Raw genomic sequence first — 13,428 nt, 5'->3', positions numbered from 1 at the left:
GGGAGGCGCTGGGGGGGTGGGGAGGCGGGCTGGATGCGGGGGATGCAGGGTGATGGCTGGGCACAGGGGGGCAGTCTGGCTGCAGCTTGGCTCTCGTGTTGAGAAGCCAGAGGTGCAGCTGTGCCAAGTCCAGGAAACGCAGTGGGCTGTGCTGGGATGGCGGCTGTCCTGGGCAGTGCTCCTGTCCCAGCACAGAGCTGCAGGTGGGGTGGAGTGTGCTGGTGCCACTGGGCTGCAGTAGGAGACCCCCACACACACGGGACAGGCCTGGCCTCACCTCTTCCCCGTTCCTGCGTTCCAGCTGAGCTTTGTCTGTGCCCAGATGCCCATGCTTTTCTTCCTGAATTCCTACCTGTACGACCTGAACCACACACTCTGCAATGTGAAGAACTGCGGTGAGCATCTGCGGAGGGGCAGCATTACCCAGCCAGTGCAGACTGGCTCCTCCTGCCCGTCCTTATCCATGCCACTTCCGCTCCCCTCACCCAGCACTCTGGCTGTTGCTCCCTGACACATCTCCTGGGCACTGCCCCTGCCCCTGCCCCCTCCTTGCTGCTGGAGCACCTGCCCTGAGTCCCACGCCCCCCTCTAGGTGGGGCTCTGAGCGCCCCCTGCAGGCCAGCTGGGCTGTGACGCTATTTTTGCTCCTCAGGCACGCTGAGCAAAGGTATGCTCCCCGGCTTCAACGCCACCGTGCTGCAGAACCTGCCACGCAGCATCAACCTCATCATCGTCGAGAGCGTGCTCATGGGCGCAGCCTTCCTCTCCATGCTCATGGTATGGACTGGTGGGGTGGGGCAGCGGGAGCAGGGCCTTCCTCTCCATTCTCATGGTATGGACCAGCAGGGGAGTGTGTGGGGGGCTTCCTCTCCATGCTCATGGTATGGACTGGTGGGGTGAGGCAGTGGGAGCGGGGCCTTCCTCTCCATTCTCATGATATGGACCAGCAGGGGAGTGTGGGGGGCCCTTCCTCTTCATGCTCATAGTATGGACTGGTGGAGTGGGGCAGCGGGAGCAGGGCCTTCCTCTCCATGCCCATGGTACGGACCGGTGAGGGGGAACGGGTAGGTTTCCTCTCCATGCCCATGGTACAGACTGGACCTGTTGAGAATGGATTGGGGCAGGGCCTTCCTTTCCATGCTCATGGTTTGGACTGGTGGTGGGGTGTTCTTCTCCAGGGTCATGGTACGGACCGGTGGGCGGGAATGGGGGCAGGGCTTTCCTTTCCATGCCGTGCCACCCCTCTCCATGCTCACCATCAGAACTCCCCCAGGTGAGTGCAGTGGGGTCAGGGAGCCCACGGTGGGAGCTGTGGAACAGGGCAGTTGCTTGAGAGGGGGATTGGTCTCCTCAGGGCTATGCCCCCCCCCCCACAGCTGTCCCCCCATACCCAGCCTGACCCACAGCCCTGGCCAGCTCCTCCCATCACTCCCTTGGCACGGGGTCCTTACCCCTCCGGGTTTCAGGGTCTCCCGTACTCACCCCCTGCCCCCAGGTGCTGATTCTGTGTGGCTCAGCGTATCGCCCCACGGAGGAAATCGACCTGCGCAGCATTGGCTGGGGCAACATCTTCCAGTTGCCCTTCAAGCATATGCGGGACTATCGCCTGCGCCACCTCTTCCCCTTCTTCATCTACAGCGGCTTTGAGGTGCTCTTCGTCTGCACCGGCTTCTCCCTGGTACGGCTGCGCCCCTCTCCGGGAACCCCCGTGAGGGTTGGGGAGACCACAGCAGAAGGAGTGGGGTACAGTGCTCTGGTGGGGGGCTGCACTATGGTGGTTGGGCTGCATGTAGCAAGAGGGGTGGGGGATTGAATGGGGGTCCCTTTGGCCGTGGGCTGGAGGAGCAGAAGTGGGAGGGGGAGCTGCATTGGGCTGGGGGAGTGGGAGGGGGGCTGCACTCTGGTGGGGGGCTGGCCTTGCCATGCTAACCAGCATCTGCCCCTCACCTCAGAATTACGCTGTCTGCGCCATTGGCCTGGAGAAGCTGGCCTACATCATCATGGCCTATGGCTTCTCAGCTGCAGCCTGCTCCAGCCTGGCGCTGTCCATGCTGCGCCTGCCCCGCCAGGCCCTGCTGCTGGCTGGAGCTGCCGTCCACGCCATCCTGCTCATCTGCCTGTTCTGCTGGGCGCCCAAGCCGCGTGGCCCAGGCCAGGCCCCCCTGCTCTACCTGGTGGCTGCACTCTGGGGGCTGGGCAGCGCCCTGAACAAGACCAGCCTCAGCAGTGAGTAGTGGGGTCGGGGAGGTGGGGTGGAGCCCTGGGCCCAATGCCATATGGCCCCTGCCCATTGCTCCCCATGATTACCCCTCTCCCTATGGGGAAGGCAGCCCAGGAGCTCTGGAATGGGGCTTTGGGTCTGTCTGTGCCTTTGGAAGCCCCGCCTCTCCCCTGGCCCCAGTGGACACGGGAACTGTGACCCTGTCCAGCATGGGGGAGGAGCTGCTGTCTGATGCCCGCTTCTGTCCCCCCCACAGCTCTCCTGGGGATGCTGTACCAAGACAAGGAGCGTCAGGACTTCGTCTTCACCATCTACCACTGGTGGCAGGCGCTGGCCATCTTCGTGGTGTACTTGTGGTCGGGGCTGCCCATGAAGGTGAGCGGGGGCTGCTCCCAGCCTGCTCTTCAGTGGGGCAGGGCATAGGGGGCTGGGTTCATGGAAGGTGCAGGCCTGACACCACGATCCCTAGGGCAGGGAGGGTTCCGAGGGCAGGGAATGTGGGACAGGAGCCATTTTCCCCAACCATAGGGGCAATAACCCTGCTCCCCAGTGGGGCTGCAAGGAGCTGGAGGCTCGGGCAGATGGGCTGAGACTTTCCTTTAGTTCTGGATCAAACTGGTTAGTTGTGGGCTTGGCCCCGGCCTCAGTCAGGACAAGCCCCTTCCTGGAACTGCCTTTCCCATCATTTCCCCCTCTGGGTGAGGCAGGCAGCCTGGCTCGGGTCACCCCTCTGCTCCAGCCTGTCCCCATATCTGGTCCCAGCTGGTGGGGGGCAGGGGTGGGGGAGAGTCCAGTCCTACCCCTGCTCAGTGTGCTCTCACCCATCCCCCAGGCCAAGCTGTCCATCATGCTACTGACCCTGGTGGCCTCGGTGCTCTCCTACCTGTGGATGGAGCACAAGCTGGCACAGCACGTGCTCTATCGCATGCCCAAGATCCCCAAGCCGCGGCACAAGGTGCGGGGCTACCGCTACCTGGAGGCTGAGAACTCGGACGAAACGGGCTCGGAAGGGGAGTCTGAGCAGGACAGCGACGGCTCCCAGGAGGAGCGGGCAGGGTGTGGCGGGCAGCAGCGCCAGCAGAAGTGTGCTTACGAGCAGGCCCTGGAGGAGGAGGATGGAAAGAACGTGGGCTAGGGGGCCGCCCATGTCCCCCATGCCCGCCACCATCACCAACTCACTGCAGCTTCCCCCCTGTTTCACCCACGGGCAGTGGTGCTGGATTGTTCCCACTGCCCTGTGCTAGCTGGGCCTGGCAGAATCCCCCAACCTATTCCAGGCCTGTTGGAAGGGGACTGGAGGCAGAGAGAGGACCCCGCACACCACTGTGACCCGGTGACTGCTCCAGATGGCACTGGAGCCCTGTTCTGCCGGGACTCCCAGTCCACTCCACACAGCAGGTTTGCTATGGGGCTGTTCAGCATCAGCCCCTCTGGGCTGCTCCCAGGGCACCCCCTGCACTGGTCGAGGTCTCCAGGGGCCTTTGTGCTGTTGGAGCTGGTCAGGAATCAGGCCCAGTCTCCCTGAGTAGACACTGGCTCGTGTCAGCTCTGGACTGTGCATGGTGCTGTCCGTAACGGGCCTGGCCTAGCCCTGGGCAGTGCGTGGAGAGGCTGGTGCACTGTGGAGTAGTGCTGTTATCATGCTGGATACTCTGGGGCTTGGGATCTGCCCTCTGCCAAACGTGGAGTGGCTGGCACTGTTCGTTGCCCTTTGTGCTTGGGCACCAGGGCTGTTCCTGTCTGAAAAGGGCAGCAGTCGCTTTTCCCAGCACAGATGAGGCCCACGTAAGGGGACGATGGCAGTCCCCACCGCTGTCTGCTCCTGGCAAACAAAAGGAAGGGCATGGAGAGCCCTCTGCCAGTGCCCCCTTCCAGGAGGGGAAGGCCTAGCCCCACACTCAGCAGCCTACTGAGGTCTGGCACCTGTGTGAGCGGAGAAGCCCATGAGGCCAGGTGCTGTAAAGCCCTGCTCTGCAGTAGAGGAGTTCTGATTCCTGCTGCTAGAGGGGCTTTTCCCCATCCTTGCCCCAGCAAGAAGCAGAGCATATCGTGTCTGCAGGCTGAGTTCTGGGTACTGGAGACTGCTCCCCACACCTTCTGTGCTTTGTAAAGGCCCTTTCCCAATAAAGATCCTCTCTCTGAGCTGTGTGTATCTGGGCTGAGGGGGCTGCTGGGTTGTGTCCTGGGTGGGGAGGTCACTCACAGGCCAGATGCCCATGCACGCTGGCACCTTGCTCCCGACCAGCTACTGCCAGGTGGGGCTCATAGTTGCCTTGCCAGGCTGGCTTCGTGGCCTCTCAGTGAGGAACCCAGAGGGGGAACTTTGCGAAGGGAAAGAGGCGGCAGGAGAGGAGACTCAACTCTGATCTTCCTCAAGAGGAGGGTGAAACAGTCTGAACCATAATGATGGCAGGGGGTGGTTAGGGTGACCAGACGTCCTGATAAAATCGGGACTGTCCTGATTTTGAGTTTGTCCTGCGTCCTGACCAAAGTACGGTTGGGACGCCATTTGTCCTGATATTTTGTTTTGGGTGTTGTTTGTTCTGTGTTTTTGTTACGCTTACCCATCTGGGTCTTCGGCTGCAATTCGGTGGTGGGTGCTTGTGTCTTTGATGGCAAGACTTATTACCTTCTGCCGAAATGCTGCCGAAGACCATCAGTGACTGAAGGACTCTCCGCCGAATTGCCACTGAAGACCCGGACGGGTGACTGTAACAATTAAAAAGCCCCCCTTCCTCCCCGCAGCGGTCACAATATTTTACAGTTACCATCTGGTCACCCTAGGGGAGGTGCTGTGGTAGGGCTGGGACTTCAGGGGACAGCCGCTGCCCACAGACCTGGCTTGGCATGGAGTGGGTGGGCCATGTGTTCATTAGGCATGGAGCTGTGGGAGTGGCTCCTGCAGCTTGCGCTCCCCAGAGCAGCTGCTCAGCACCCACCATGGAGCAGTTGGGTGTCACTGGCCCCTGTAGACTATTTTCAATCCCTCTTGTCAACCTGGAGCTGCCCCTGCTCCAACCATCCAGATGGACACCCAAAACAGCGGGCCAGGGACAGAGCGCCCTCCCCCAGCCATGGGGCAGCCCATCAATTGCAGAATACACTTTAGGTGGTTTTCCAGACCCAGCCACCCCCTAATGCCTTATGTCATGTATGAACAGCCGTGCAACCCGGGCAGCTGTGACCCCAGGCCGCTCAGAGGGCAGGCTGACCCTGATAGGCCATACGAGCAGCTTTCCACACCCACCAGGCCCAAATACAGCCGCAGCCGGGAGGCCGGCCCGGTGGGGACAGTGTGGGCTGAGCGTGGGACATGGGCAAGCAGGGATGGGGCAGTGGAGCTGGCTTGGCTGGAGTTAACCCCATGGTGGGGGCAGAGGGTCAGAGGTGAGCGCTGAAGGAGAGGAGCCAGGTGCTGTGGGGCACGGGGGGCGGGAGTGAAGCTGCGGAGCAGCCTCTCTGCACTCTCACCCTCTCACTGCTGCCCTGGGCTAACTCCCCCACTGCCATCCTCTGCAGGGCAGGGCAGCCATGGCTGGAGGCCGAGCCTTGGGCACTGGGCTGCAGCTTCCCCCGGGCCACCTCCCCATCTCCTTTGGCAGAGCCCCTTGGATGTGACCCTGTCAGCAACGGGGCAGGATGATGCTTGCCAGGCTGAGCTCTCCAAAGCCCCTCGCTGCACGGGGCACAGCCTGTGGGAGACTCACAAGACTCTCTCAGCCTGCCCCCGGCTAACCCCCTTGGGAAGTGCCCCCCCCCACTCCAGGGCCCCCAAAAAACTCTTGTGGGGGACAGGCGGCCCTGTGGGGTGGGTCAGCAGGTGGAGGGATGTGGAAGGTTCCGGAGTGGTTGAAGGCAGCAGTTGGAGTGACGTGGAAGGTTCCGGAGTGGTTGAAGGCAGCAGTTGGAGTGATGCGGAAGGTTCTGGAGCAGTGGAGCAGGAAGCTGTCAGTTGGATCAACACAGAAGGTTCCGGAATGGTTGGGAGGAGGCAGCAGCTGGAGCGACATGGAAGGTTCCATGGCAGCTGTAGTTTCATGGAAAGTTTTGGAGCAGTTCTGGGAGGAAGCAGCAGTTGGAGTGATGCGAAAGGTTCTTGAGTGGTTGGGGATAGGGCAGCAATTGGGGCACATGGAAGGTTCCGGAGCAGTTGGTGGAACAGTCGATAGTGTGACATGGAAGGTGCCGGAGCAGTTGGGGGAATGGCAGTCAGAGCAATGTGAAAGTTTTTGTGCCAATTGGAGTGATATGGAAGGCTCCAGAACATTTGGGGGAAACAACAGTTGGAGTAACGCAGAAGGTTCTGGTGTGGTTGAGGATGGCAGTTGGAATGGCACAGAAGGGTCTGCGGCAGTAGGAACATAACATAAGAAACGGCCCTACTGGGTCAGACCAAAGGTCCATCTAGCCCAGTATCCTGTCCTCTGACAGTGGCCAGTGCCAGGTGCCCCAGAGGGAATGAACAGAACAGGGAATCAAGTGATCCATCCCCTGTTGCTCATTCCCAGCTTCTGGCAAACAGAGGGCTAAGGACACCATCCCTGCCTATCCGGGCTAATAGCCATTGATGGACCTTTTCTCCATGAACTTATTTAGTTCTTTTTTAAACCCTGTTATGGTCTTGGCCTTCACAACATCCTCTGGCAAGGAGTTCCACAGGTTGATTGTGCATTGTGTGAAGAAATACTTTATTTTGTTTTAAACCTGCTGCCTATTAATTTCATTTGATGACTCCTAGTTCCTGTGTTATGAGAAGTAGTAAACAATACTTCCTCTGCATCAGTCATGATTTTATAGACATCAATCATATCTCCCCTCAGTCGCCTCTTCCAAGCTGAAAAGTCCCAGTCTTATTAATCTTTCCTCAGACAGAAGCCATTCCATAGCCCTAATCATTTTTGTTGTCCTTTTCTGAACCTTTTCCAATTCCAATATATCTTTTTTGAGATGGAGTGACCACATCTGCACGCAGTATTCAAGACGTGGGCGTACCATGGATTTATACAGGGGCAACATGATGTTTTCTATCCTATTATCTATCCCTTTCTTAATGATTCCCAGCATTCTGTTTGCTTTTTTGACTGCCGCTGCGCATTGAGTGGATGTTTTCAGAGAACTATCCATAATGACTCCAAGATCTCTTTTTCTGAGTGGTAACAGCTAATTTAGACCCCATCATTTTATATGTATAGTTGGGATTATGTTTTCCAATGTGCATTACTTTGCATTTATCAACATTAAATTTCATCTGCCATTTTGTCGCCCAGTCACTCAGTTTTGAGAGATCCCTTTATAGCTCTTCACAGTCTGCCTGGGTCTTGACTATCTTCAGTAATTTTGTGTCATCTGCAAATTTTGCCACCTCACTGTTTACCCCTTTTTCCGGATCATTTATGAATATGTTTAATAGGACTGGTCCCAGAACAGATCCCTGGGGGGCACCACTATTTACCTCTCTCCATTCTAGGAGTGATGCAGAAGGTTCTGGTGTGGTTGAAGATGGCAGCTAGAATGGCACGGAAGGGTCTGTGGCAGTAGGAGTGACGCAGAAGCTTCCCTGGCAGGTGGTGGCAGGTTCCAGCGTGGTTGAGTGTGGCAGTTTCAGGACCAAGATGTGGGCAGCCTTCCCTAGTGGTCAAAGCAGGAGCCAAGCCAGGTCAGATACCATGAGGCAGATAGGCCAGAGGGCAAACTGAGAGTCAAGCATCAGGAGGCAGGCAGGGTCAGGTTACCAGGAGATCAGAGGCAGGAGACAAACTTGAGAACAGAACTGCAGATCGATAACTGGAGTCAGACTAAGTCAGGATACCAGGACTTTGAGCCAAGGGAACAGGAAGCACAAGGCTCACAGTTCAGAGTAGGGTGCATCCCAGCTGCATGGATGACTTCCTGTTCCTATGTTGGGTTTATATAGAAGCTATACCAATCAGGACTAGTGTTCGCTCTAATTTTTCCCACCCGTGTGCGGAATGAATTTTGTTTGTGCACTGATATGGAGATGATGTGTGACACATCACCTCCATATCAGTGCACATAACAAAATGTATGTGGCAGGGGTGGGGCTGAGGGGTTTGGAGTGCGGGAGGGGGGTGAGGGCTCCAGCTGGGGGTGTGGGCTCTGGGGTGGGACTGGGAATGAGGGGTTTGGGGTGCAGTGGGGCTCCCTGGGGGTATGGTGGGGAGAGAGGACTCCCCTCAGCTCTCTTTTCCAACTCCTCTGATTTGCTGTGGTAAAGCTACAAGCCTAAGTGCCCCAGGGATTCGGTGCCTCTTCCTCGCAAAAATTAATCAAAGGACATGAAGAGATTAATGTAATTAATTGTCTAAACACCAATGTTAGGAGCCTGGGTAACAAACCAAAGGAATTGGAATTGCTTATTTATGAGTGTAAATTTCATCTAGTTGGTATTACTGAAACCCGGTGGGAACATTCCCACAACTGGATGTTAAAATGAATGGGTATAACCTATTTCAACATCATCACTATCACTCCCATAACCGCATTGGTCATTGGGGCACTATCATTGATGAGCAATCAACCAGTTGTCTCCACCACTGATTAGGACCGGCGCTAGGGGTTTTAGCGCCCTCGGTGCACGGCAATTTCGCCGCCCCGCGCCCTAGTCCTGCGGCTCTGGTGCAGCTGCCATAGTTGTGCCTGCAGAGGGTCCGCTGGTCCGCGGCTCCAGTGGAGCTGCTGCAGTGGTGCCTGCGGGAGGTCCACCGGAGCCGTGGGAGCAGCCGACCCTCCGCAGGCATGACTGCGGCAGCTCCACCGGAGCCGCCTGCCGCCCCCTCCGGCAAAATGCCGCCCACCAATAATCCTGGCACCCTAGGTGATTGCCTAGGCCGCCTAAATGGAAGCGCCGGCCCTGCCACTGATGATTGTTTGTCGGTTTTGAATCTCCAAAGTCCATTCCTGTCCACTCTTTTATGTTGTCAATCCATCTCTTCTTCTGTCTACCTCTTCTTCTCTTCCCCTGTACTGTCCCATGAAGGATGATCTTGGATAGGCCAAACATACGTGCTGACTTCTACTGGCACCGGTGGGTGCTCGACACCACTCTGCCCCTGGCCCCACCCTGACTCCACCCCTGTCCCACCACCTCCCGCCCCCATTCCAACCCATTCCCAAACTCCCTGCCCCAACTCCACTCTCTTCTCCCTGCCCCTATTCCAACTCCTTCCCCAAATCCCTGTTCTGGCCCCACCTCCTCCCGCTCCTCCCACCTCCCTCCCAGAGCTTGCTACAGCTGTTTGGCAGTGGCAAGCGCTGGGAGGTAGGCGGAGGAGCAGAGATGCAGTATGCTCGGGGGGGAGCCAGAGGTGGAAGTGAGGTGGGGTGGGGAGCTTGGCTGCTTTTTTCCCCATGGAGTCAGCATCTATGAGACCAAATGATCTTGTTACATGGCCACATCACTTCAGCTTGCGCTTCTTCATTGCCATCAGGAGGTCTTCACATGACCCAGCACATTGGGTGATGATGTTACAGACCTCTTCATTAATGATGTGGTATAAGTAGGAGATGCCCAGGATTTTATGGAAGTAGCTCTACTACCTGTATTTTCCGTTCAAGTTCTGCCATAAGGATCCATGTCTTGCACACATACAGAAAAATGGAGGTGACCAATGCATGCAGCAGTTTCAGTTTGGATTCGAGAGAGATGTTCTTATTCCTCTAAATTGGTTTTAGCTTTGCCACTGCTGCTGCTGTTTGCGCAGTTCTTGCTAGAATTTCTGTCTTTGATCCTTCATCAGTGATGATTGCCCCCAAATATTTTAACTGTTTCACTGTCTCCAGCTCTTGTCCACTGACAGTTATATATGACTGATCCCGTCACGTTTGTTTGTCATCAGCTTGGTTTTCTCCGCATTGATTTCCATGCCGTATTTTGTGGAGGTTTCATCCAATTGTTTCACAAGGTTGGCAAGTTCATCTTTGCTGCCTGCCATGCTGTCAATGTCATCAGCGAACTGAAGATCTGAGATTGTTTGCCCCCAGTGCTGACTGTGCATATGTGATCTTCTAGGTGATCAGTCATTATGTGCTCCAAGTAGATGTTGAACAGTGTGGGCAAAAGAAGGCAGCCATGCCGGACTCCCGCAGTGGTGGAAAACCACCCTCCTATTGTGCCATTGATGAGAACTGCACCGTTGGCCTTGGCATACAGGTGTTTAATGGTAAGAATAAGCTTACGACCAATATTATACTACTTCATGGTTGCCCAGAGAGCTTCATGCCATACTCTGTCAAACGCCTTCTTGAAGTCAACAAAGACATGGTAGATGTCCTGCTGGTGTTGTAAGTACTTCTCACATAGAACACGAAGGTTGAAAATCCGTTCTGTGGTACTTCTTCCAGAATGAAAGCCAGCCTGTTCTTCAGCGATGATATTCTCTGCCTGTGGTTTCAGTCTGTTCAATATGACTTTCAACATCACTTTGCTGGGGTGGCTAATTAAGCTTATGGGCCAGTAATTTTGATACAATTGCAGGTTGCCTTTCTTTGGCAGAGTGATGATTAGTGACTGTGTCCACACGGAGGGCCACTCACCGGTCTGCCAGATCTTGGTGAGTACATCCATTACTATTTCTTCTCCGAATTTCATCAGTTCAGCTGGGGTGTTGTCAGTACCTGTAGCCTTTCCATTCTTGAGTGATTTCACAGCTGTCTCCACTTCATCATGCAGTATTGGAAAGTCATCCTCCTCTGTTGAATCTGGGCGGTCTAGGACACTAGGATCTCCATTTGTTTGGTTGTTGTATAGATCAGAGCAATAGTTTGTCCACCTATTGATGATGTCCCTTTCTTCTGTAAGACTGTTCCCTTCTTTGTCTTGAATTGTGTTCGCTTTGGTCCATCTTTCCTTTGTCAGATCTTTTGCAACCTGGAGGGCTCATTTGCTATTTTTATTATTGATATACTCTTCAGTTTTAGAGCATTGGTTTTTGATCCATATCTCCTTGGCCACCTTCATTCCTTTCTTGATCTTTCTGCCAATTGCTTTGTATTTACCAGCTCCCTCAGTGCTGTTCTTGTCTCTCTTGAGTTCTCTTCTAATGTCACACATTTGTAATATTTCATTTGTGAACCATGGTTTTGTCTTCTTACAGCGTTTCCCAATGATGTCCATTGCTGCCTTATTCATTACAGCATTGAAATTGTTGGTCACTGTTTCTACATCCTCTTCTAGAGCAAGCCGTGAGGCAATTTTCCACCGATCATTGCTTGGAATGACTCTGCAATGTTTCGGTCTCTGAGTCTTTCTAAGTCAAACTTGGTTCTGGTGAACTTTGGCCTGATGCTTTTCCTTAGCCGCAGCCAAAAGTTTAGCATCACAAGGTCGTGATCACTTCCAATATCAGCACTGGTGAAGCTCCTCGTTTTAGCTCTGTTAATCCCAGAACACAATCAGTTTTGCACCATGATATAGTCGATGTGGCTCTGATGTAGACCATTGTGTGCATGCCACGTTGATTCTCTGGATGCTTTATGTGCTCCTAATGTGTTTGCAAGAACCAGATTGTTATATATGGCAAACTCCATGGGCAGTATTTACTCAGTTTAAAATATTACAATCTGCACCCCTAAAACCCTCCACCTCAGCCCAAGCAGCAAAATTAATAGCCCTCACCCAAGCATATAAGCTAGCAGCAAATCACTCTATAAACATCTATACTAATTCAAAGTATGCTTTTAGCATTTGCCATGCCATGAGCCAACTCTAAACAAAGCAGTTTTATTACCTCCGATAACACTAAAATAGCACATAAGCCCTTAATTCTAAAACTATTAAAGGCCGTGCACCTGCCATCCAAAATTGCCATTATTCATGTTCATAATCCCACTATCCATAAAAACCATTTAGCTAATGCAGCATCTAAAGCAGCCTCCCTATAACCTTATATTACCAACCAAATAATGCTCGCACCCTCTCCCCCATCAACACCGGTCCTGTTTATCCCTAAACCATCAAAAGTTAGTCACTAAAAGAACATAAAAGCCACTAAAACACCAAAAAAAAAAAAAAAATAGCAGCTACCTATTTAAAAATACGCCTTGCCCCGGGCTGCTCTGCGGCCTGCCCTATTTAAACTACACCAAAAAACACACAGCAAAGCAAAAGCCATAGCAGCTATTGTAAACAAACTTCAATATGCCCCTAAAATATTCCAAAAAGCCAAAAAAATCCTTTCCACCTATAACATTTATACAAAATTCAATCCAAAAAAAAAACAAAAGGCCCCCCTAAAGCAAAATTATAAGCATATATGCCCTTAAAGCAGCTCCAAATCAACTACTCAAAAATGCCCAAGTGCCAAAACTACAAGTATCTTCTTGTAATCGTATGCCAACTAACTAACTAAGCCAAAGCTTTCCCAGCTAAACAAACAACTACCTTAAAAATAAAAAAAACCTTATTAAATCATATTATTCCTAAGTTTAGTCCTCCTAAATCTATTAACTCTAATCAAAGAACTCATTTCACTGCCCAAATTATTCAATACATTGCAAAAGCCCTAAATATTACCTAACTTCTACATACTCCTTAAAAACCACCATCTTCTAAGTATGCAGCCCAATTTCAGTCCTTACCCGCTAACCAAATCCAGCCAAAAAATTAAATCTATGTAAAAAAAATCAAGCCTGATAACTTGGAAGAAAATGACCTTGAATGCTTGTGGATCCTAGTAGATAAAGCACAAGATTGGGTATTAGTTAGTGTCTGCTACAGCCCACCAAATCACATTAGGGAGCAACGTGAGCAGCTCCTTACACACCTATCAATAATTTGTAGGAAAAAAAAGGTTGCATGATCATGGAGTGCCAAATGCTGGAGATCTCACGCTGTCAGTACTAAAACATCCTTGGAATTCCTAAATATGATAAATAAGTTTCCTAACTCACAAAGTGTTGCATCCAACATAGGGCATTTTATATTACACATCGTTTTGACAGACACATAGGAACTGATGAGAACTAAAAATTTATGATAACTTAGGTAAAAGTGATCGTGAGCTAATAACATTTATAACGTGCAAACAGAGTAAAGTCCAGACCAGATTTTTTTATTTATATATATTGTGATGGGGCAAGGCCAGATGGCTACAGTAAAGTACTGAGAAACAGGTATGTTAGCCCCAGGCTAAACAAATCCCTAGTACCCTGGTAACCAAATGGCAGCATGTGTGAGGAGCTGGAGCAAG

General features: G+C 52.9%; 2 protein-coding genes across 2 annotated transcripts in view; both read left to right on the top strand.

Moving 5' to 3' along the window:
* UNC93B1 (unc-93B1 regulator of TLR signaling) overlaps window positions 1–4,363 on the top strand; it is an 11,786-nt gene extending 7,423 nt beyond the window's left edge. Inside the window, exons 7-12 of the mRNA XM_032775842.2 lie at window positions 302–395; window positions 653–777; window positions 1,496–1,678; window positions 1,953–2,226; window positions 2,478–2,596; window positions 3,054–4,363. Coding sequence (XP_032631733.1) covers window positions 302–395; window positions 653–777; window positions 1,496–1,678; window positions 1,953–2,226; window positions 2,478–2,596; window positions 3,054–3,356 — 1,098 coding nt within the window. The 3' untranslated portion in view covers window positions 3,357–4,363. The remainder of the gene's footprint in view (window positions 1–301; window positions 396–652; window positions 778–1,495; window positions 1,679–1,952; window positions 2,227–2,477; window positions 2,597–3,053) is intronic.
* Window positions 4,364–5,370: 1,007 nt separating this feature from the next.
* MAX (MYC associated factor X) overlaps window positions 5,371–13,428 on the top strand; it is a 30,052-nt gene continuing 21,994 nt past the window's right edge. Inside the window, exons 1-2 of the mRNA XM_075064705.1 lie at window positions 5,371–5,505; window positions 10,251–10,522. Coding sequence (XP_074920806.1) covers window positions 5,371–5,505; window positions 10,251–10,522 — 407 coding nt within the window. The remainder of the gene's footprint in view (window positions 5,506–10,250; window positions 10,523–13,428) is intronic.

The sequence above is a fragment of the Chelonoidis abingdonii genome, chromosome 4 (assembly GCF_003597395.2).
Source record: "Chelonoidis abingdonii isolate Lonesome George chromosome 4, CheloAbing_2.0, whole genome shotgun sequence".
Taxonomy (NCBI): domain Eukaryota; kingdom Metazoa; phylum Chordata; order Testudines; family Testudinidae; genus Chelonoidis; species Chelonoidis abingdonii.
Note: the sequence above shows the minus strand (reverse complement) of the source record. Positions and strands in the feature narration are given on the sequence as shown.